Here is a 23,255-nt window from a genome sequence, read left to right on the forward strand (position 1 = left end):
AAGCAGCTTCCTGTTTACCTGTTAAAAAATCTGCATCCAGCAGTGCAAAGGTTAAAGTCATTAATACAGCATGTATTTCTGCAGTAGAGTGTTCAGCAGACATCATTTCATGCAACAAATCGTGCACTTTTTTCTCATCCAGAACATAATTACATCAGCAACATTCCTGTTGCATAATTAGCGAGGAGAGCAGAAAAGGTCTCCTGCACCAGTTTGTTTGTGTCCGGCTCAGTGACCATCCTGCACTGTAAAATCTCAAACAATTGAATCCAGAGAGCAAAAGTTCATTCAGCATACGAAATCACTGCTCCCTCATTCCCATCACCTTTTACAAGTTTAAGCAGCAACATCACATCACCTTTCCGCATCTCCTCTCACCCACCCAGCCACCCACACACACACACACACACACACACACACACAACACATCTCTGTTTTCTAATGTTTCATTTCCGTGCTAACAATAGCTACTTTGCAGCAAGTGGATGGGGGGAAGAAGAACTTTTTCTGAGTGCTGTGGCAATTAAAATGACGAACGGGTCCTGCTTGTTGCATAATTCCCTCAGCTAACACAAAGGGACCAATTTTCTCTTGGAATAGATGTGTAGTTTACATTACAATGGTGGAGGGCATGTGGGTGGAATGCAGAGTTTAGATAGGAACCTGCCAATTAATGTCAAGTGAAATTATAGGGCAGAGAATAAAAAAGGGGTTTTAAGCCAGTGGTCAGTGAGCAGCTGTCTGCTCTCTTTGTGATTGTCTTATCGCTTAGTGTGAAATAATACCTAAACAATTACACAAAAAAATATATCTTAGTTTTAGCCTTGTCACATGAAAATCTACTGACATCAGAGGGGAAGTGAGCCAAATCAGGTTCTTTTGGCTGAACTGACCTGTTCACCACTTGAACAGGTCCTTATATTTCCTCTTAGACGTCTTATCAGTAGGGAAATTTAAGCTTGGTTAAAAAGGAGATAACTTTTTAAGTGTCAGCTTTAACTTATTCCAGAAGAGCTTTTTTTCTCCCTGACATCTTATCAGCAGGGAAATTTATGTTCGTTTAAAAATAAAGTTAACTTTTTAAAAGTCAGATTCAACTAAATGCTGGATGATTTTTTTTTTCTCCTTGACTGACTGTTGTGATATGTAGCCATACATTTAGAGTTTTAAAATGTCTTATATATAATATTTCTGCTGGCATATTTATCATGGAAGGGAATGAAGTTCAAAGTTTACTTGAAAACAGTTCAAATACCTTTTAAAAGTAAGTTTTAATAGGAGATACTGTACATCAAGAAGACATTGTGGGTCCAACACATAAAACACACTGTGACACAGAAGTTTTGGTGTTGTGTGGTTCAATGTAAGAGCCCCATGCCCAAACTCTGTTGGGGAATCTCCATGCAAATAGAACTATAGTTTGTTTTTCAGTGTCCTCCTTCTTTTACTTCCCATACCAACATTTGTTGTTTTTGTCTGCATGTCAGACATTTTGGGTGGGGAACATGTTGATTCCTGTCTGGGTTTTTTATTAAGGGAGGACTGAAGGAGGAGAGCAAGGGGGGAAATGACGTGCAGGAACGGCACCACATGTGTGGCTTAAACTTGGGCTGCCTGCATACATGGGAGCTAACCTTCTAGGCCATCTGTGCCACGAACATTTTCCATTTTGCTCTTCAAATATCTTTGCTGGCCTTAAAGGTATAATATGGGACTTTCACGTCCAGTATATGTTGCCAGGCATGAAACAAGTTTAAGCCTCTGAGCAGCTGAAGGAAGCACCGTCCTGTCTGTGTGAACACAGAGCTGAGAACAAAAACCCAATAGATTGGGCCTCAGTATTCAATATTGTATAGTCCACATTCAATGGAAAACGGTGGTTTGCCCCCTGCGGGTGGGGAGTGAGTCTATGCCTCAAATGAAGGTGTTCAAGTATCTTGGGGTCTTGTTCACTCATGATGGTAAAAGGGAGCTGAGACTGACAGGTGGACTGATGCAACATCAGCAGTTGTGCAGGTGCTGTGCTGGTCCTTCAAGGTGAAGAGGGAGCTGAGCCAAAAAGCAAAGCTTTTGATTTACCGGTCATCTACCTCCCAATGCTCACCTGAGTCATGAACTCTAGGTAATGACTGAAAGAATGAGATTGCAGGTACAAGCGGCCAAAATTAGATTTTTTTTCCAGAGGGTGACTGGGCTCAGCCTTAGAGATAGGGCAAGGTGTTCCAGAGGGGATTAAGAGTAGAGCAGCTGCTTCTTAAAAATATGGGTCTACTGATACTTGGTTTTCAGCGCAGATATCAATTATTAGTAGTTCATGAGACTGATAACCAGTATTTGGGACCAATATATTTTATGTATTATGTACAAAAAGTCGTAAAATTGCATGATCAAAAAAATTATGAAGGGAAACAAACATTTTAGCACGTTCTCTATCAGCATGTGAAATGGCACAGAGCAACAAAGTATCAGCAGGAAAACAGGAAGTGATTCCATATGCTCACTGTGTCACTGAAGTGATGATTGGCTGGTACTTGTGACATCTAGCCATCAGATTGTGTTGTTTTCAGGACATTTATTCATTTGAATTTATCTAACCAGGAAATCCTCATTAAGATTAAAATCTAATTTACAAGAGTGTCCTGGCCAGGACTGGCAGCAACACAATTAACAAAGACACAGGCATAAAAAACAGAGCAGTTAGAACCACAGAGATACCAAATCCTGAGTCACAGAAGAAAGTCATCAGTCAAAGACATCTACAACCTGATGCATCTTCCTCTAATGCTCTCAGTCTACCTTTAAGTGATTTAAAGAGACCAGCTTCTCAAGACATAAGGTCTCCTGTAGCAGATTCCAGGCTGTAGGAGGAGCATTTCTGAAACTCCTTTAACCCATTTCAATGAGGAGAGACTTAATACGAGTTTGACAGTAATTTATTTTACAACTTAAATGAAAGAGAATTGTGCAAAGTCTTTGGTGATTAGACTCCACCGAGACAATATCATGTATTTGAAGGAGTAGTGAAGCAAACAGCAGGAATAGGACACCCCCCTTTGAGTGTAGACACTGGTGGTGGTGTCGAGAGATGCAGGATCAGATGAGGAGTAGACTTCTGAGAAGCTGCCCTGGAACCCAGGAATGCAGGATCAGATGAGCAGGAGACCTGTAATGATCTGGACTAGATGCTGAATAACTGAATGGAGGTGGCTGGGGTGGAGGAGGGTTGCAGCATCTGCACAGAACGACTGGCTGACTGTGAAAGAGAGAATGACAGATTTAAAATCTGACAGGTGCATGATGATTGGACAAATGCAGCTGTGGCAGAATCTGATTAGCTGAGTTTAGGAGAGTGAACACCCATAATCAGCTGATTGTCAGAGTGGGAAGAGAGAAAGAACAGTAAAGGGAGAGATGTGAATGAGTGGTGACTAAAGAATGAGAAGAAACAGTCTTCCTGCTTGAACTTTCACTGAGCTCCATTTCAAGATGCATTTTGGGAACGGATAGCAATAGTAAATTTTGTGACTGAGTCACTGAGTTGAAGACTGTAACTTCCAGCACCCTTTTGCATGATTAAAATCACACAAAAATGATGAAAGCAGATTAAGTAAAGCCTTATAAATATAGGGATATGCCACTGATTTAGCATAGAAGGCCCACCAACTCGATCCTACAGAATAATATCTGGGGATACTGTGGTGAGGGAAAGTAGAGCCAGAAGGAAGACACATCCGTGTGCAGAAACCAAAGTAGCACAGGTTTTGATTAATTCATTTAAGCGATTATCTGTAATATAAAATGCTGATAATCGATAACAGGTTGACCACATCAAAAAAGTATAGCATTTGCAGTCTTGGTTGGTCAAAAATTAACAACTTGCTGCTAAACCTGACAGTAAAGCAAGGCAACCTCATGTACATGAAGCATATTGACTCTAATTAAAAAAGGAGGTGTAAAAATCTTGTAAATGATGGAGTAAAGTTACATAAAGCTCTATCAAAGAATTGGGTTATAAATTATACTTGTGCTACACAAAAGACAAACCAGACGAAGTCAGTTTTGACTATAACAAGGATAACAAGTGGGACTGTTTGCTGCCAGTAAAAGCACTGCTTTGGTTGAGATTCTATGTAATCAAATGCAACATATACTAATAATGTCATGCAAATACAATATATCAGCCAGAAGTTTGAAAAAAGTGTCAAATTTGTTTAAATGAGTATAAATTGGCAAAAATGACTGAACACATAATTTTACTAAGACTTCATCCTATCATACTGTAAAAACAGTGACATCAGACTTGGTCAAATTTGACAACATAGACCCAAGAAAGACACCACAAGGGTTAACCTCTCTGAACTTCTTTTTAGTGATGTCTTTACTCATAGATAAAAGCTTTTACTCATGTGACCAGCATTTTTTTCAACATGTCATTTTACACCAGGGATGTCCAAACTGTGGCCTGGGGGCCGAGTGTGGCTTGTGGAACATTTTTGATTGCCCTCCACAAATTCTAAATATAAAACCATCAATGGCCCACATTAGAACATAAACTAATGCTTGATTATATTGTACTTCTTAGTTAAAGCACAAGGCGGTACTATTATGCTAATGCTGCAAACAAACATTTTGACAAGAAGAATTTATTGATGTGGTGTTTTTTATGATTAAATTGAGACAGGACTATAAATGGTAAACATACTGGCAACCAAAATAATAACAGAATTTTGTTTTAAACCAGTGGTGATCCATTAGTGGAGCCAGTGGTGGCCAGGGCTAACCAGCCCCCCTAAAATCTGATTGGAATCCTCAAAATTAACTAGCCATTTCAACATACCCAATCACTTAGCATATGCTTCACCTGCATTATACTGGTTCTGCTAAGTGTAATACCTTCAAGGTGATATATAGTGAAGTGAAGTGGCCCCATTATATATATACTTTTTCTGTATGTGGCCCTCAGTGGAAAAAGCTTGGACACCCCTACTCTACATAAAGGGGAAGAGGTTATAATAATTAGTAATTACCCCTCATTGACTTAGACTAGATACACTCCAGCTCAGAAGACATGACCAATCTTTGCTAAGCCTCTGCAATCATTACTGTGTCTCATAAATAATTCAATATTTAAGTCTACTTAGATTGCCCGGTGGCCCACCTGTGTGCCTGATAAATAACATGGCCCACTAATAAACCACACATCAGCCTGGACTCAGCAAGAAACTACACCTGGTGTATATGCATGAGGACTACACTCAGTGCTCTCAGAGAAGCTTTATAATTATAAACAGAGAAAACATCTCAGGCCTTCACTCTCACTCTTAAAGCTCATCCATCTCCTTTCATTTCATCCTGCGGGAATTTAAACCCATCTTTCGGATAATCGGCACTTAGATTAAAAATGGAAACACCCACTATAGATCATCTTATTTGTGGAGCATTTGTCAGGTAAAAGCTCAGCACTGTGCCAATTAGGTCTCAGAGGCATCACTAATTTGGAGTAAATTTGGTATGTGTAGAAGGGTCCGTTTGTTTATTGTCACTTGTAAGAGTAAACAGCAGGAAATCATCCACACAAATATCTCAAATGACACCTAATGATCACCTAAATTTCAGACAAATATAAAAATATTTAATGAGCCACTCAGCACAGAGGCCTGGTCACATCATCTATATCCAGAGGTGGGTAGGAGGCAATTTATTTATAGAGATGAACGATCAAAATGCTGAAGTTTTGTGGTGATTACGGCTGCACCAACAGGTCACATCAGGAGTAAACATGAGTTACTGTCAAGTCCTGCAAGTAAAAGTTTAAAAAGCTCAGAGAAACTGCAACCATGGATTAATCCCTCTGTATAGTCTTAAGAAGTGGAGTCAGACAGTGCTTGTGTATACAGTAACCACTAAATACAAGGAAAGGTTACAATCATGGAGCTACTTCACCTTATATATCTGGCCTCAGAAGTACAGAAAAAACACATTTCTCAAGCAAACATACTCACCCCAGCAAAAACCAGATTGGTAGTGATTCAGTGCTGCTTTGATCCGAGGTCGCTGACCGAGCCACACATGAAGCATTTGAGAGCCTTCAGACTCTGTGCCCCTTAATCTGCATTTCAGTGTTGAAGAAGAAAAGCGGGACTAACTTCTGTGGGATACTGATCAAGTCCCTGTGAATCATTTTTTTGTATAGTGTGGGGATTGTACCAAATATATGTAGAAAGTATCTGACGAGATCACCTAATGTGCAATTACCATCTAGAGCTGTGGCATACTTTCCTCAATTTGCAACAATTCCCAACTACTGCTTTCACTTCCTGCAGCCTCTCCCACTATCACGGGTAGTTGGGATCAAATGACTGAAAAATAGCCGCTGGTTATATTTCTTTATTTCTGAAGGCCTCCTGGGAGTGAACATTGCCCAGTGAACACTGGCCCTTTATGAAGACTTATGCTGCATTCCATTTGTCATCGCAACTTGTATTTCTGACTTGTTTTTCCAAAAGTGGCAAATGGAACGTCTCCCCAAGCAGTATTTACAACTCGTGAACCCGTTCTTTCACAGAGCAAGCTGACCTTGATGTCACAGGTGGCACAAAGTATTATGTGTAGTAAAAACTTTGATTTTGACCTGTTTTCAGAACCTTTTGCGGTTTCTCAGTGCATCTTAATAATTGCAGACACAGCACTACCCTGCAGTGGCATGTAGTTTAAGCAACAGTCTTGTCATACATGCTGTACCATGCAATGTTTTTTTAAAGGCTCATCAGCTAGCAAGAATGGCATCCATCGTTTTTCCAGCTCGTCGTGGTAGTGAAAAATGGAACGCAAACAACTGGGAAATCTGTTTTTTCAGATGAACGTGTTGTCATTCTCAGTTCCGACATCCAAGGTAACGCAGCATTATTGGTCATTCCAGCAGATAAGCTAGGCTATACAGTGTAGAGGGGTACACTTTCTCAGCGCAATTTAGCAAGTTTTAGGTGAAAAATGGGCCAAAAAACTACATTAGCTAAAATGTATGCTCAATCAAATTTTTTAAAGACGTTTTCTTTTTCCAACAGATAGCCTGTGTTTGGCACTATTTTTTCAATGTAAGCTTTGGCCGCATGTCTTCTGCCTCAGCATATGATCTGCTGTTTAGGTTTGTGGCTTCAACAGCAACAAGAACAATAAACCAAACTGAAACTACTTATTTCAGCTCAGTTTTTCTCTTCACCAGCTGACACGTTTACATCAGGTAAAAATATTGTGTCGACTGTGGCTTGTTTAATCATCAGCCATTAGGAGAATAAAGCGACGGCCATAAACTTACCTGGATGACAACCTTTCATCCAGCTCGTCTGGTTGGGGTTTTGGTTTATCCTCAGAAAGCTGAAAAAGTTGTTAAAACACCTGTGTTGATTAAGACAGGGAACTCTCTGGGTTTTCTCCCTCTGATGGGGTTCTGTTGAAGTCAAACCCAGGCTTGTCTTCTCATCAGTTGGCACATCCAGCTTAACAAAAACTTTCTGTCATGCAAGAAAAAAAAATGTCTAAAACACATAGTTGGCAATCCAGATCATCAACTTCTATTTAGCGTACACCTGTAGGGAGCATTACTTATTCGTAGGGGGAGGTTCCACACCTGCATGCCGTCACGTCCTATCATCTCTTTTGATGATTTGGTGAAAGTTGAACTACATCTTTGATTGAGGTTCGGGCAAAAATTGTCATCAGTGTCTCACTCTGTCACTTTATCTGCCTTGTCTATTCACGTCCTCTGTTCTGAGACATCCTCGAGACCGTACCCCTGTCCAAAAAGGATTTCGTCTCCAGCAGTGAAAAGCATGTCGAAAAAAAAAGTTTATCTTTCAGAGGCAGCCTACCAGAAATTTTCTCAAAAATGTCAGAAGTGCACATTTGAACACAGCTCATATAAACATTCTGCTTGATGCAGGTGGCTGATTGGATGAACAGATGTTGCATTTTGATTGAGCTACATGTTTCAACCTGGACTGGATTGAATCATTGTTTACAATTTTTAATAGTAAAAAACAGATACACCAATGGTTAAATCCTGTTGCCTTAGCACAGGATTTTTTTAAATCAAATTTTCAATACTTCTTAATGTTATTGCAAGGTGTTTCTGCATTCTCTTCCTGTAAAATGTGCTTTCATATTCAATATTACTATTAATGTTTTTAGGATTTGTTATCTTGAACATACCGTACATCATGTGCATCTATAGTGCAGCACAAATGGCCTCTTTACTGAAGCAGGAGTTTTATGCATGCTAAGAAAGTTAATGAGAGAGTAATTTCATGCTGTGTGCTAAAACATATCAGTACAGTAGGTCCATCAGTAATGCTGTTTCCTGAAGACTTAATAGGCTGTGTTGGCTTAATTGTAAGGTTTAATGGATGGTGGCTACAGACAGTTTTCTTGGAGGAGGTTTGAGCAAAAATGTCTCTTTCAATAGAGAAGGTACTCATGCCTGTGCAGGATGACTAATACTTTGACACACTGCTGTTTAATCTGACAGTTTAACATCAATGCTACATTTAAGTAAAGCCTAAATTGATGATTCAATTATGATTAACAGTAAAAGGAAAGTAAAGACAAATGGTAATTCTTGCAGATATTACTCACTTGTGCCAACATGAAACTGGTCATCTAGAAACTCTTCACTGCCTGTGTTTTAGCTCAGAATATGCAAAGGCTGTTTACTAAGAACGGGCATACTGTATACAGCTTTTCTCTGCACTTGATTACACACACACACATCCCTTTGAGCTGCCTGTGCCCTCCAAGTGAGCCCGGCTCGCTGTGAGGAGCTCAGTGTGATCTCTTGTTTGTTGGAAGATAAAGGATATGGATATGACTGGACATACATTACAGGCTGTGGGTCATCAGGTGGTCTTTCAGGATGCAGCTGCCATATTTATTTCAGAGCGAACAAGAAACAAAAAAACAACAAAAGGAGACAAAAACAAATGAAAATCAGCTTGTGCAAAGAGACAGCAGATGGGAGAAAGGTTGAGGAAGAATCTGATGGCTAAACAGAAAATAAATTATTTGGGAGTGAATGTGTGAGGGTAATTAGAGGATGCTTCAGGCCAGATGCAGAGAGAGACAGTAAATACAGAGCAGACAGAGATGCTGAGCTTTGCTTGCACTAATAGTGAAATGAATATTAATGGTCAGCCCACTTGTCTTGTCATCTTCCTCCAAGAGCGATAATGGCAGCAGGCTTCACACTCACAGTAATCATGTTCCCAGTCTCAAAAGGTGGCCAGTGAAAGTGCAGGAAGAAGGTAATTATGGCTTCATTCACACATTTCTCTTTGGAAGTGAGGTATATTTCAGCAACAACAAACAAAAAACAACAGAGTTGTGCTGACCCACAGCTTGTTAAAATCCATTTAACACTGTAACATGGTGCACAAAATTCACACAAAAACACAGGAAACAAGGAAAAACTGAAATTTTAAGAGGTCTATATACCCAGAGTTTTTCCAGAGCCATATATCAGTCAGATCCACAGACTGTAAAAAATCTGATCTCATTTTTAAACCAAGAACAGAGCTTTCATGTACTTATCAACCAGCACTAACTCTGTCAGTCAGATGTGTAATGGTTTAAGACACATTGCACTGGTTTCCCTTATTTCATAGTTTAAATAACATAGTTAGTACATAGTTTAAAGGGGACATATTTTACTCTTTCAAGACAAGTTTATATTGCTATCAGAGGTCCCAAAACACGCCTGTAAAGTATGTTGCTGAAAAAACACTCCAGTATTGGATTTTTGCATGTCTAAAAACCCCTCTGTTTCAGCCCTTCTCAGAATGAGCTGTTTCTGTGTCTGTGGCTTTAAATGTTAATGAGCTGTCTGACCCGCCCCCTGACCACACCCCTTTCAGGAAGTGGATGTGGCACTGCTGATGTTACAATGTTATTTAGCAGACCTTTACCAAAGTGAAGGACCTTGCTCAAGGGCCCAAACTGTACATGGATTATACACTGACTGGGATTTGAACCTTCAACCTCCCAGACCAAAGTCAGCATGGTAACACACTGAGGTATCCAGCATCTGAGCTGGTAGCTAAGTGGAAGATCAGGAGAGGAAGGTGCAACATTCTTCCAAGCGGGGAGGGTCAACCGCTTTAGGAGGCAGTGCTAACTCCCCACATGACATCACGAGGGGGGAATCTGAGAACGGCTTGTTCTTGTTGTTGTTGGTACACATTTTCTGAAAGGTAGAGGTGGTGGTGGGGGGGTGTTCTGATTCTTTGGGTGAATGTGAACAGGCCACGGGCACATATTTATATTAGTAAAGCCTGAAAAAGTGATTTTTACATAGTATGTTCTCTTTCAGATAAACTGAATTTAGACTTATAAATAAGCCAAAGAGTATCTTTTAATTTAGAGAGTCAAAAGATGAAAAAAAAAGAAAAAGAAAAAAAAAAGATACAAATGTTTTTCAAACACCAGTATTGATGAACATCACACAGAAAAACAATAGACTTCATCAACTAAAGCAGATGCAAAACAACTGAGGACTTAAACTGAGGGCATAAAAACTGATGAAAATTCAAGTAAAACACTTTGGCTGACAAATACCTAGTGAAGTGATCGAGGATGAAATGAAATGTCACTTCTGAAACTAAGTGTATCAAGTAGCTCAGGATACCTGCATACAAGTGTGGATTTCAAGTGAACTCTTTAAATCACGCAAATGTCAGCACTTTAACTTAAGCTGTGTCAATGAAAAGTCAAGTGTCGTTATATTTTAATTTTTCTGTTAACAACAAATCCAATGAAAAGACCAAAAATGAAATATTATCTAACTACAACTTTCAATGCGTATTCCTTTGTAACAATTATCGGTGCTAACCTAAAAGAATAATAAAAAAAATGAGACAAACTGTTTAACTGGAAAACACGTTCTGTCTTCATGATGAACAGTATTTTTTCATTCTCCTAAATGTCTGAGGTCCAGATTTTTTTAAGCTTAAACATGAGTGTCTGCACAAGGCTTTTTTAAAATCAAGAACTCTAACATGAATGTCTAGGCAACAGTATGATCATAACGACAAGTGTTTGAGCTCCAGCAAGGAGCTCTAAAATACAAAACGGAGCTCTTCCTTTTTAACATAGAGCTATAGGGTCTGAGAGTTCTACTTATTTTGAGATGTGGCACTTAAGCATTAGCATAGGTGCAATACCATTTTAAATTTGAAGCTCTTACATGAGTGTCTGAGCTCTACTATTTAAACTGAAGAGCTCAAAAAGCAAATTTCTGAGCTCTTTATGTTTACATCATGATTATTACTGCATTAGTCTGAGTGCCACCCATTTTGATCAAGAGCTCTAAAATGAGCAACTGAGGCATACATTCTGTTAGATGTAGTTTTTTATGGTATTTGAGCTCTACTTTATTACATGAAGAGCTTCAACATAAGCATCTGAGCACCACCATTTTAAATTAAAGAGCTCTTCCATGGGTTTCTGAGCTCCACTACTTAAATTGAAGAGTTTTAAAGCAGGTTTCTGAGCACTGCATATTTAAATTGTGATCATTCTTGCAGATGTCTGAGCTCCACCGAATAGCTCTAGAATGAGAATTTGAGCTCTGCCTTTATACAATGTAGAACTATGTGGTATTAGAGCTATGAAGAGCTTTCACATGGGCATCTGAGCACTACTGTTTCTAAATTTAGAGAACTTACATGAGTGTCTCCATCCTCTATTTGAATTGAAGAGCTCTAAAGCAAGCTGAGCTCTGCCAATTTAAGTCATGATCATTCCTGCAAGTGTCTGGGCTCTACCCATTTTAACTGAGAGCTCTAACATGAGCAATTGAGCCCTACATTGTCCTTAAATGTAGACATATAGGGTATATGAGCTCTACTGTTTTAAATGTAGAGCTTTAACATGGGTGTGAGCTCCACCTTATATCTGGAGCTTTAACACAAATATTTTTTTTAATTTAGAGCTCTTACATAAAGGTCTGGGTTACAGTTTGATCACTACCGCAAGTGTCTGATCTCCACCCATTTTAACAAAGAGCTCTAACATGAGAGAGCTGTGCCTTTTAAAAATGAAGAGCTACGGGGTATTCAAGCTTCACTTTTGTAAATACAGACCTTTCCATGAACATTAGTGCACTACTATTTCAAATTTAGAACTCACACATGGGTGTCTGAGCTCTACTTTAAAACGGAAAAGCTCAAAAGGAAGCTTCTGAGCTCCTCCTATTTAGGTTTTGATCCTTCCTGCAAGTGTCTGAGCTCTAACAATTTCGACGAAGAGCTCTAACATGCAGTTGAGCTCTAAATTTTTGTCAGATGTAGATTTATATGGTATTTGAGCTCTACTTTTTTACACATAGAGCTTTAACAGAAGCATCGGAGCACTACCATTTTAAATAAAGAGTTCTTACATGGGTGTCTGAGCTCCAGCATTGAATAGGAGAGCTGTTAAGCAGGTTTCTAAGCTATGTCTTTTTCCAGTTAAAATCATTAACGTAATTGTCTGAGCTCCACCATTTTTCACCTTTAAGCTCTAATTTGGGCAGCTGAGGTTTTTGTTTCTTTTCAATTTAGAGCTCTAACTTGAGTATTCAAACTCAATTTTTTTAATGCAGGGCCTCAACATAAGCCCTGAGCTCTCTACCTTTTTAAATTCATAGATCTAAGACAAGTCTCTGGGCACTGCTTTTTACAATCAGAGCTCAACATCAGGATCTGAGCTTTACCATTTCAAATGTCAAGCTCTAACATTACTTTTTAAGTTTCATCTTGTTCAATTAAGAAGTCTTGCATGATAACCTGAACTCCACTTTCTTGTCTTGTTGTCTGAGCACCACCTTTTCTAATTTAAGAGCTCTAATGTAAGCGCCAGCTGTCCACAGGCAATCTTAACACAAGTGTCTATAGCTACAATTTGACAATAACAAAAACAGAGGAGTAATCGGCCGCTTACAGTAGTCCTTGTAGAAATCACTACAAACTCATGTTTAAATATTCTTTAATCCTACAATGCCTTATTTCCTGTTTTTAAATATTTAAATTTAGAAAGAATTTAGAAATGGCTTTCAACGTGGTCAACTAGTTTGAATTACTGCCTAACTGACTAAAAGACTCTTTGTTCTGGTCTTTTCATTGTGTTTGTTCACAACAACAAAAACAGGCCAAAAGAATAACGCCTTTCTTATCCTTTTATATTTTCCCTTTTTTAAAAAATACTCTTTAAGACATGCTTTTAAAACACAACATTCAAATCTCTTAACAGCAAACCTTATTCTCTCATTTTTAACTTACATATCTAACTCTCACTCTTCTTCTCCAACAGCACCCCACCACTCCTGCGTGGGAGCCTCCGGGCTCTTCTGGTCAGAGTCTCCATGAAGCAGCTCTTCTCTCTCAGCCTGCTGTCCACCAGTTTGCTCCCAGTCCAGCTCTTTCAGGGAGATTCCCCCCGAGCTTCTCCCTCTGCCGTCTCTCTCTTCATGATCCTGGAGAGGCACAGAGCGGACTGAGGATGCCGCCAGGGACGTCTCTCTGCTGTCTGACAGAAGAACTCCACTCCCTGAGCTGTATTCACTGTTAGATTCTGCACCTAAAGCAGTGATGAAACAAAAAGAGAGAGTGGACAGATGGTGAGAGGACTTCTATAAACAAACACCACATGAGAAAAGATATGCTGTCCAAAAATACAGAGTGGGGATGCAACCACAATCTGCATGATAGTATTAGAGCTGCACTGTGACTTCAGTCTAGAATAAACAATGTCTGCTGCACAAATCCGGCTTCTGTTTACACCAGACTCATGCATTATTCAGAAATCCTTTTCATGTACGAGAAATATTTCTGAAATTAAATGTTGTCAATATCATGTTTAATGTGCTTTGGAATTACAGTGAACATAGTTTAAGGCATTAAAGCAAGACAGGAGTCCACACTTCAGCTTTGCTAGAGGCTAACATGCTTCTAAAACAGTTTAAAATTTATCTTTTACAAAGTATTTATGTTGTGTTTAGTTTCAACACTTGCATTCTAGCTCATATCAGAAATAGAAAAAAAGAGAATAGAGCTGCATGTCTTTGTACTTTAGCCCCAGGGTCACTAAACTTGTCACAATTACACTCAATTTAATTTATCTATATGTTTTTCCAATTTCATTAGCTGACAAAATTTACCTTGGGAGATAGGGCTAATGGCGGAGGTCTGGGCTCTCCGAGTGCTTTTCATAGTTACTCTTTCACCTTCAGATTCTTTAAAGATTTCTTGAGTTGGGAATATTATGCCTTTATTCACAGAGGACAATGGACAGGTCAGAAAAAGGGATGAGACAGTGGGGATGGCATGCAGAAAGGAGTCACAGGCCAGATCTGAACCCAGACTGCCTAACATGGGGTGTGACCTCAACCCAAGGCTGTCTGCCCCCCAACTATTCATCATTTTAATTTCACATATTTAAGTATTTAAAAGATGTCACTAGGGGTGGGCCAACATTTTTCTTTTGCCACGTGAGATGTTTTAAATGCCTGTGTAGCGACCATCAAGTCCAGGTTACATGGAAGTTTTAAGCCGTCAGCATGCAATTCTCTGCTTCTCCCACTATCTCCTAAATGCCTCTCACACAGCAGACGGCATGCTCCCTCACCATTCCAGAAAACTCTCCTTCACACATGCGTGTTCTTGTATAAAAAGATGAGGAGGGGAAGCATGAGAAAGTGGATAAAGTAAATCAATAGCCAAGTGAGTTAGTGAGAGTTGGTTTGAAACTTAGACGGATTATCTAATTCTGTCACCTGGCAGCAGTTCAGATTTCAAAAGGAAGACATCAAACAAAATGTGGCAATCTGTAAAATATGCTGCAAGATTATGATGGCAGTAACACAACAAAGACATGGCCCTAGTGAGTGTCGTTGAAAAGCCAAAACATAAAGATCTCATGATTACACCCCATCCAAAGTATGTCTTGCTTGCAAATTTTTTGCTGAAAACTGCTATGCATAGTTGAACATGTTAGTAAGAGAGAAGGTGACCCAGCATCTAACAGATTTATAATTTTTTTCCCTGCTTTGCTATGTCACAGTATGTCACCAGGGTGCTCTCAATCAAAACAGCAACAAAAGATGACGAGTAGAGAGGTACTGCCCAGGTCCATCCTCCTGAGCCGCTTATTTCTTGAATTGAATTGAGGACTCTGTTCAATATATAAGACACCCCTTCAGGTGTATTTACCTAACAGTGAACCACCATCTTTATGTAATAGATGAATTCCAAATAATAAGGGAGAAAAACTGTTTAAAGTTACTCACAAAGCATTTTGGGATCACGTTAAGTATTAGCCAAGGAGGCGATTTTAACAGCGTTTCTCCTTCATTATCATCCAAGAAACAAAACTGGTTGTTAACTGTGTAGAAAATATTGATGGAGTGCAGTTTATTTAGACGCCTTAAATTCAAAATAACAAAAAAGCTGCAGAAATGGCCAGCAAAGAGCAGCTTGTTTCTCAAATGGCTTGAAAATGTCAGGAGTTGTTACTACTGTGGTAGCAGCTATATGTCTGCAGTACTTGAACACATATGGTCAATTAAGTGTATCAGAGTGTTCCATACACTGGATTTTGAGGTGGCCACGTGGGTAGCCATAACCACTTCTACCCACAGGTTCTCATTTGATAGGGATATGTTATACGACCACATTTAAAAAACACAGTCTTCTAGACATTTCATGCAGTATTTTTTTTCCTCACTCATATTTGATGTAGTGGTTGAAGTATATCTTGCCTTTCTCGCATTTGAAGTTGTTAATGAACTACAGAAGAAGCAGCAACACCCTGAGCAGCCTTAAGGTTGAAACTCAGAACAGTAAATGAAATGTTGTTAATGAGAGACTTCTGTAAGCTAAAGGTCTGCTGCCCTTTAATTGGAAGGCTCCTAAAGCAGCACAACCCCCTTACCATCCTTAATGTTTTTAGCATGGTTCTTGCAGGCTGATACGATCAATATCATACCTGTGTGTGTGTCACTCTGCTGACCTTTGTGTCTTTATGTGGCTGAGAGTGTTTGCCTCTTCTCAGATCAATACCTCCTTACACTAAAGAAGCATGTCATTAGCTGCAGGCCTGATATTGATGCAAACAGGTGAGAAAAAAATAACCTTTTCAACGACACAATGGAGCAGAGACAGGAGACTAAACATACAGTGCCTATAAAATGTATTCTTGGATGTCAAAATAAAAACAGATTTCCACAAAGTAATGCAGATTAAATAAAAAATATGGAAAAGAAAGGTAAAATAAGAGATTGAAGAAATATTCACCCCCTTTAAAGCAACTGCCCTAATTCACCAGAGGTCCAGCCAACTGGTGCTAGTAGTCTATCAATCAATTAAATGGGATCACAGGTTCTTTTTTGTTATTAAATTTTGTATTTTTTCTTTTATTTTGTATTTTTGGCCAAAAAACATCCATTGACCATGATTGATTTATACAATCAATAAAAGGGTAAAACATCTAAGGGGTGAAAACTCTGTGTTAGACAGTGAAGACATTATACTTTGGGCCCAAGTGTCAGAAGTCACAGAGTTTGTGCCGTTAAAGAAATCACAGTCTTAATATTTCTAATCATCCGCAACACAATATGCTGAGAGTATAAAAAAGCAGAAGTATCAAACAAAGTCAAAATCACAGACAGATTTAAAGCTCTAAGCTTAACAAACAACAGGGAAGAGACAAAAATATGACTGGAGCAGCTGCTGACTCAATGACTCAGTGACAGGCTTTCAGCTATAAAAGGAAATTGAAATAACATTTTGTCTTTAAGTATTCAACTTCAAAGATAGAAAAAAATAAGTATACACTTCAGAGGCATGTTAAAAGTCACACTTTTGAACCTCAGTTTAGAGTTTTCGTACCACCTTTGCTAAAGACCAAAAAGAGGAAATTGAGTCAAATGACAACATGCAAACAGTACAAAAGATTAACAACCCTAAAAATACATGATGACATCTTCAAATTTGATAATACGGTAATGAGAAAGTGAAAAAAAAAAAATGTTGCAGGGATATTCCATGGTGACAGGGGATGTGAGGGGATGGGGTTTGAACACAAAGAAGTCTGACAATTTGAATTATCTGTGGAGGAATGAATGAAAAAGTTTAGATATGAAGATTTAGGGGCAGAAGCTAAATGGAAAGTGAGGGTTTGTTCAGGAGAACTGGGATGTAGAGGGTTTAAAGCAAGATCAGCAGTCTCATTACTCAGAAAGCTGGCAGTGCAGGGACACTGTTTATAAAGAGATTAATAACTTAATAATTCCAAATCCAAAATCATTCTTTTCAATATTCAAAACTCCTCCAACACAATCACAAACAGCCTTGGTCCATTGTCATCCAATATTAAATCAACAGCCCGAAATTTAGGAGTAGAATCTGATTCCAACCTCACCTTTGCAGCACACACCAATACGGTCATGCTTTTTTCATTTACACACAACTGCCAAAATAAAACCAATTCTCCACCAGTCAGGTATGGAAAAGGTAATCCATGCACTCATTTTTGTCCATCTGGACTATTGCAACTTTCTCCTGTCAGGTATCAGACAAAAATCCCTCTCGCCTTCAATGGGTACAAAATGCAGCAGCTAGGCTTCTAACTGGTTTAAACAGATGACATCACATCACCCAGATTTTAGCATCTTTACACTGGCTACTCATTATTTTTAGAATTTACTTTAAGATTTTACTTGTTACTTTTAATGCCCTGAAAGGTCTGGCTCCAAAACATATAATAGAACTTTTAATCCCATATGTCCCAGCCTGCAGCCTTAGATCCTCAGGTGGAAACCTCCTGGTTGTTCCAAAGTCGAGACTTAAGACTAAAGGTGATCAAGCATTTTCGATCAGGGCTCCTCGACTTTGGAACGACCTACCTGAGGAGATAAGGCATGCAGAATCAGTCATTGCTTTTTAAATCACTTCTTAAAACGCATTTTTACAGACTTGCTTTTATGTGATGTCATCTTCTTAATTGGTTTTAATGGTTTAATTTGGTTCTAATCTTTAAACAGATTTATTCCTATTATTACTGTTCTTTAATTTCATTTTTTTACTTCACCCTTTTAATGTTTTTGTCCATTTTATTGTGTGCTCTCTTTCTGCGTTTGCTCTTAAATCTATTAGTTTTAATGGCTCATTTGTACAGAGCTTTATCTTTAATGGACTTTTTCCCCTTCATTGCAAATTTAGTACCATTTTTACTGGCTTTTGTTCTGCATCTCTTATCACGTCTGACTACTTCTACCCTCCATTTCTCTGTTTTTTTTACCTCTACATGTCTGTTTTAACTGCTCACTCTTGCATTTTGGTCCTCTTGGTCTCAACCTGTGTTTTTGTGTCGCCTGGGTTCCTATGTTTTTATTGTACCTATGATGCCTGTGCTCTACTGATCATTGATGTCTTAGTTTGTATGGTCTCTTACAATGCCTGCACACTAATGATGTGTATGATTTCATGGTTTACTTGGTGTCTGTGACATCTAGGTTCTGATGTTATTAGTTTATTATCTTCATCATGTTTTCTGTTCAGGTTCTTGAACTGTTGGGTGCTGTTGGTGTTTCTGGGTATAATTGTTCTGTTGTCTTTTGTTAGCTGCTTTGTTCTTGTTGCTACAATGTCAACACACTTTGTAAACCCTTGTTTTTAAAAGTGCTCTATGAATATAGTTATTATTATTATTATTATTATTATTATCATTATTATTTCCACTTGCAATGGGATGAATGGTGAAACAAGTGTTATACATAAGATTAACTTAAAACATCTATATAACATTAGAAAGACGATCTTAAAAAAAAGTGATTTCATTTTCAAAATAAATACTAATCAAATTTAAAAGCCATAAGCTCTAAATGATTAGTTTTTAGTCTTCTCATGTGAGTATGAACAATGGAGCTGAGAGAAAATCGCACATTTTAAAAACGCACACTGAGCCCTCAATCGGTAACCAGTTTGCTCTCATGTTTATTTTTCTCTGCTGGTGAAGTGCCTGAAGCCATTCGCACAGTTTAATCAGTCAATGGGGAAGAAAAATCCCATTTGGATTTGCAGATACACATTCAGCGTGATATCTTCATTTTTTCTCTCTATTTGATTGGAGGGTTTAGTGATGTCTTCAGGCATCGTCTCTACCTGAATGTGACTGACCATACTTTATCTGTGGAAAACAAACAAACAAACAAACTGCAACAGTCAAGCCTTATCAGATTTACTGTGCTTAAAACTGACAAAATGGTTAGGCAAGAACATAATTGAAATATTTAAGCTTAAATGTTGTTTAGTGAAAACAGCCTCAGGTCTAAGTTATTGCATAATGAGAGAAAATCACACCATGTGGACCTAAGACAAGGACTTAATGCAAGCAATGGAATCAACAGTTTTCCAAAGGGGTAAACAGATACAGAAACAACAAAGCTAATTTTCTTTTTCAACCAGAGTTAAATGAAAAGATCAACTAGATTAAGTCATATACTTACAACAGACAAATATGTAGATATGAAGGGCATATAACTGCTATTCAATCGTTAGATCGCACTCATATCATGTTGAAATCAATGTTGACCGTCTTCAAATGCAGTTTAACTTATTCTTTCTTCTAACTGATATTTCAGGGTTGAGGCTTGAAAATTTTTCCTCCTCCAAGACAGAAAAAGTGTGGCAACCACAGAGCAACCACTAACTGTCATAGAATTAAAAAGCTGAATTAATGGATAATTTCTTTAAAAAAAAAAAAAAAATCATTCTATTTCAAGCACACCAACTGGCATGTTATCATTGATGGATTAGTCTCTACCACTCCACTCACATCCTTATGATGAAGACAGAAGTGGCTGCATCATGCAAGAAGAGCTAAACAAGCAATACTTCCATAATAAGTTGAACACAATATTTAAAGTTTGAGGATAGGGGCGCACCGGTAGTCGAGTGGTTAAGGCGCGCGCCATGTACGCAGGCGACCTGGGTTGGAATCCGGCCTGTGGCACTATTTCCTGCATGTCTCTCCCCGCTCTCTTCCCTGTTTCCGACTCTATCCACTGTCCTATCAAATAAAGGCAAAAAGGCCAAAAATAAATCTTTAAAAAAAAAAGTCTGAGGATAAACAAGTGAACATATTTCAGTCCTTAAAACTGGCTTTAAAGTGTAAGCAAGGATAATGAAAAAAGAAAAAGCCTTATGCTGATGTAGGTCTGTTGATCTACCCTAAAACTACACTAAATTATTAGTTCATACGACCAATATTTACAGCTAATATTAGCAGAATTTATAGCCAAAATATTGGTTGTAAATATCTGCAGAAATGTTCATATTTCCCAGTATCAATCCCTACTATTTTTTTATGTGAAAGGTTTCACATAACTGTGCAAAAGCAAATGGACTGACCAGACTTCATGTCTGTTTTCAGGCAAATCCATCTTGAAAAGCTCCAATCCACAACATTTGTGCTAGACCAGGGCTGCACACAGTTGAACAGTTCAATTTGTTTATCAAATTACCTGGCACAAGATTTACAAGTCGGTTAAACTACTTACTATACCTTTTTAGAAAGACAGGCTTGACAGGCTTTGTATTGTTGTTTACTTGCTGCTCTATGTGCCTTTAATTGCCCCCCAGGGACAAATAAAGTTTTTTGAATTTGAATTTGAATTTGAAATCCTGGTTTATAATGTTCTTTTAAACTGTAATGTACCCCCTGCCACTAGAAGTCGCTGTAGCTTCAGTAATGGCCCCTGCTTTCCTGTCAGAGCTTTACCACAGCATTTCAGCAGACGTAAATATGAGAGGCTAAGCAGTTAGTGTGAAGTAGGAACAATGCGGTTGACAGTTTTTTAAGTAATAAATGGATATAAAGTTGTATGTAGGCTGTCAAGGATTGAACTCATGTATAACTATTCAACTGAAGCGAGAAAAGGTTACATATCAAAGCATGACATTAATCTGTAAAGAGAAACGAAGGCTGGGGGAGCTAGCTGCTAATGTTAGCTATGCTCTACACAGTATATCAGGCTAACACTGTGAGGAATTTGACTGTTTTCTAAGTATTTTCTTCTCTTTAGATTAGTCGGTTAAATGGAATTTAACTTGGCATTTAGCTGAATGGGGAAATAGATGTCTAAGAACATCCCCATGCTAGACTCAAAAATGGTTTGGCCCACTCCGTGTCTTTTGAGGAGAGCGAGGCAGTAGCTACAAGTGGGGCTAAGTTGTACTGAAAGCCGGCCTGCTTCGGCATGATTTTGCCATTTTCACGGGTGTAGTAGTGTGAGTCAGTATTTACAATGGCCGTTGATGGAGCGATTAGCTCGGATGTAGCCACAGCGGCAGTTTTATCAAAACTCGACCACATTTCCTTATGAAAATCAGACCTCAACCATATTTCTTAATTAAAACAAGAGCAAAGGGCCAGACTAAAAGCTTCTCTTAACAGAGAAGATGCCTTTGCAGGTCTCCTGCTAGGCTTCAGCATGAATTTTAGCCACTTACAAGCTTTGCTGTTCAAACACTACAGCACAATAGCCTTCACCACTCAGGTTAGTACTGGAGCAGCACATGTCTACCTCTTCATTTCGTCTTGTTGCTCTCATTGGCTCATCATGAATGTGACGTGTGTTCATCCAATCACCTTCTACAAATTTTTTTGAAAAGTCCCGCCCTTTCCAAACACTTTGTATGGGAGGTTTGAATGAATGGGAACTATGTCCATGCAATGGCTAGATGAAACAGTCTATCTGGTGTGTCAGGTTAAGCTACACAGCCCCAGTCAATGAGATGGACCTGCCCTTCTAATATCAGTATTTAAATGGGTTCAATAATACTTGATGTAAATGATAAGCTATTGGTAACAGTATATTTATGATTTCACACTGGCAATAGCCAAGAGACATTATGTTTTCAGTTTAGTCTGTCAGGGATATTCTGCTGAGTGCAATTATAACCCTTTGAGGGGTTTCCTTTAAACTTTAAACAGATGTCTGTTCTAAATCAAGGGTGATCTGTAAGTTCTGGGAGGTCATAGTTCAAAGTCAGCAAGCCTCATGTTTGGCCCTTGCTTGTGAACACAAAATCTCAAGAATGGTTTCACAGAATTATTTCTAATTTTTCGTGAATGTCCACTCAATATACATCCATTATATGGGATAAAACCGAGGAGATGGTACTTGACCTTCATTCAGTTGGTGATCGTACCCCACTGCTAATCCATGATGAAAAAATCAACCAGGTCAGCTCTTACAGGTATCTACTTAGAGGCATTTACTTCGATAACCAGTTTAGCAGGGAAATACACGTTACTAGTTTGTGTTCTCGTTTACAGCAAAGGCTGTATTTTTTACATTGACTCGGGGTGTTTGGTGTTGATCAGAAGATCATGTTTTTGTTTTATCAGGCTGTTTTAGAGAGCATTATTCGGTATGGGATGTCAGCCTGGTACGGTAATCTCTCTGTCCAGTTAAAATCTAAACTTGCTCGTCTGGTGCAGAACAGTCTGTTCTCAGGCAAGCGCAGCGAGCTTTATCTGATCCTTCTCACATCCTTTACCCTGAGTATGAACTCCTTCTGTCTGGTAGGAGATACAAAGTCCCCAAATGTAAACTGAACTGCTTTAAAAACTCGTTCATGCCCACCTCAGTTAGAGTTTTGAATAATGTTTCATGAGGATGTAGCCAGATTGTTCAAGAGTGTTATGGTGTTATCTTTTTAACTATTTCTATGAGAGTCTTGTGCAATATGGGTATGTGCAATATGTGTGGGTTATGTGATTGTATCTTTGTTCTTGTCTATTACTTCTTTTATTAATTGGCAGCTTCATCTGTGCAGCTCTTGGAGTCCGCAACAAATTTCCCTAAGGGGACTATAAAGTGTATCGTATCGTATTGTATACCCCATGGAGACAAAGAGTCACCACCAGGCAGTAGTTTTAGTTTATAATAGATTATAATGAGATGAAGTATTCAAGGGGCACTTTAAATCAAAGTACTGTACATTGATTTAAATAAAAGGAGAAACAAAAATAAGGATGTTTAAATATCTGAAAATAATTAAAACCTCACTAAAACTGAATAGGACACCAGGGAAATGAACAAACAACTCAAGATTCATACACAGAAGTAAACAAGTGGGTCTTTAACTACCTCAGCCTAACATCCAGAGCTGGACAATAATGGTGGTGCACAAACTGAAAAATCCCATTCTCCAGCTGTCTTC

The 23,255-nt window shown here is 38.6% G+C and overlaps 1 protein-coding gene across 1 annotated transcript in view; it reads right to left on the reverse strand.

The window, feature by feature from the left end:
- Nucleotides 1–3,213: 3,213 nt before the first annotated feature.
- Nucleotides 3,214–23,255, reverse strand: part of LOC121507245 (testis-expressed protein 264 homolog) — an 83,298-nt gene continuing 63,256 nt past the window's right edge. Inside the window, exons 4-5 of the mRNA XM_041783487.1 lie at nt 13,308–13,605; nt 3,214–3,253 (exon numbers count right to left, since the gene is read on the reverse strand). Coding sequence (XP_041639421.1) covers nt 13,319–13,605 — 287 coding nt within the window. The 3' untranslated portion in view covers nt 3,214–3,253; nt 13,308–13,318. The remainder of the gene's footprint in view (nt 3,254–13,307; nt 13,606–23,255) is intronic.

The sequence above is a fragment of the Cheilinus undulatus genome, linkage group 3, assembly GCF_018320785.1.
Source record: "Cheilinus undulatus linkage group 3, ASM1832078v1, whole genome shotgun sequence".
Lineage (NCBI taxonomy): Eukaryota > Metazoa > Chordata > Actinopteri > Labriformes > Labridae > Cheilinus > Cheilinus undulatus.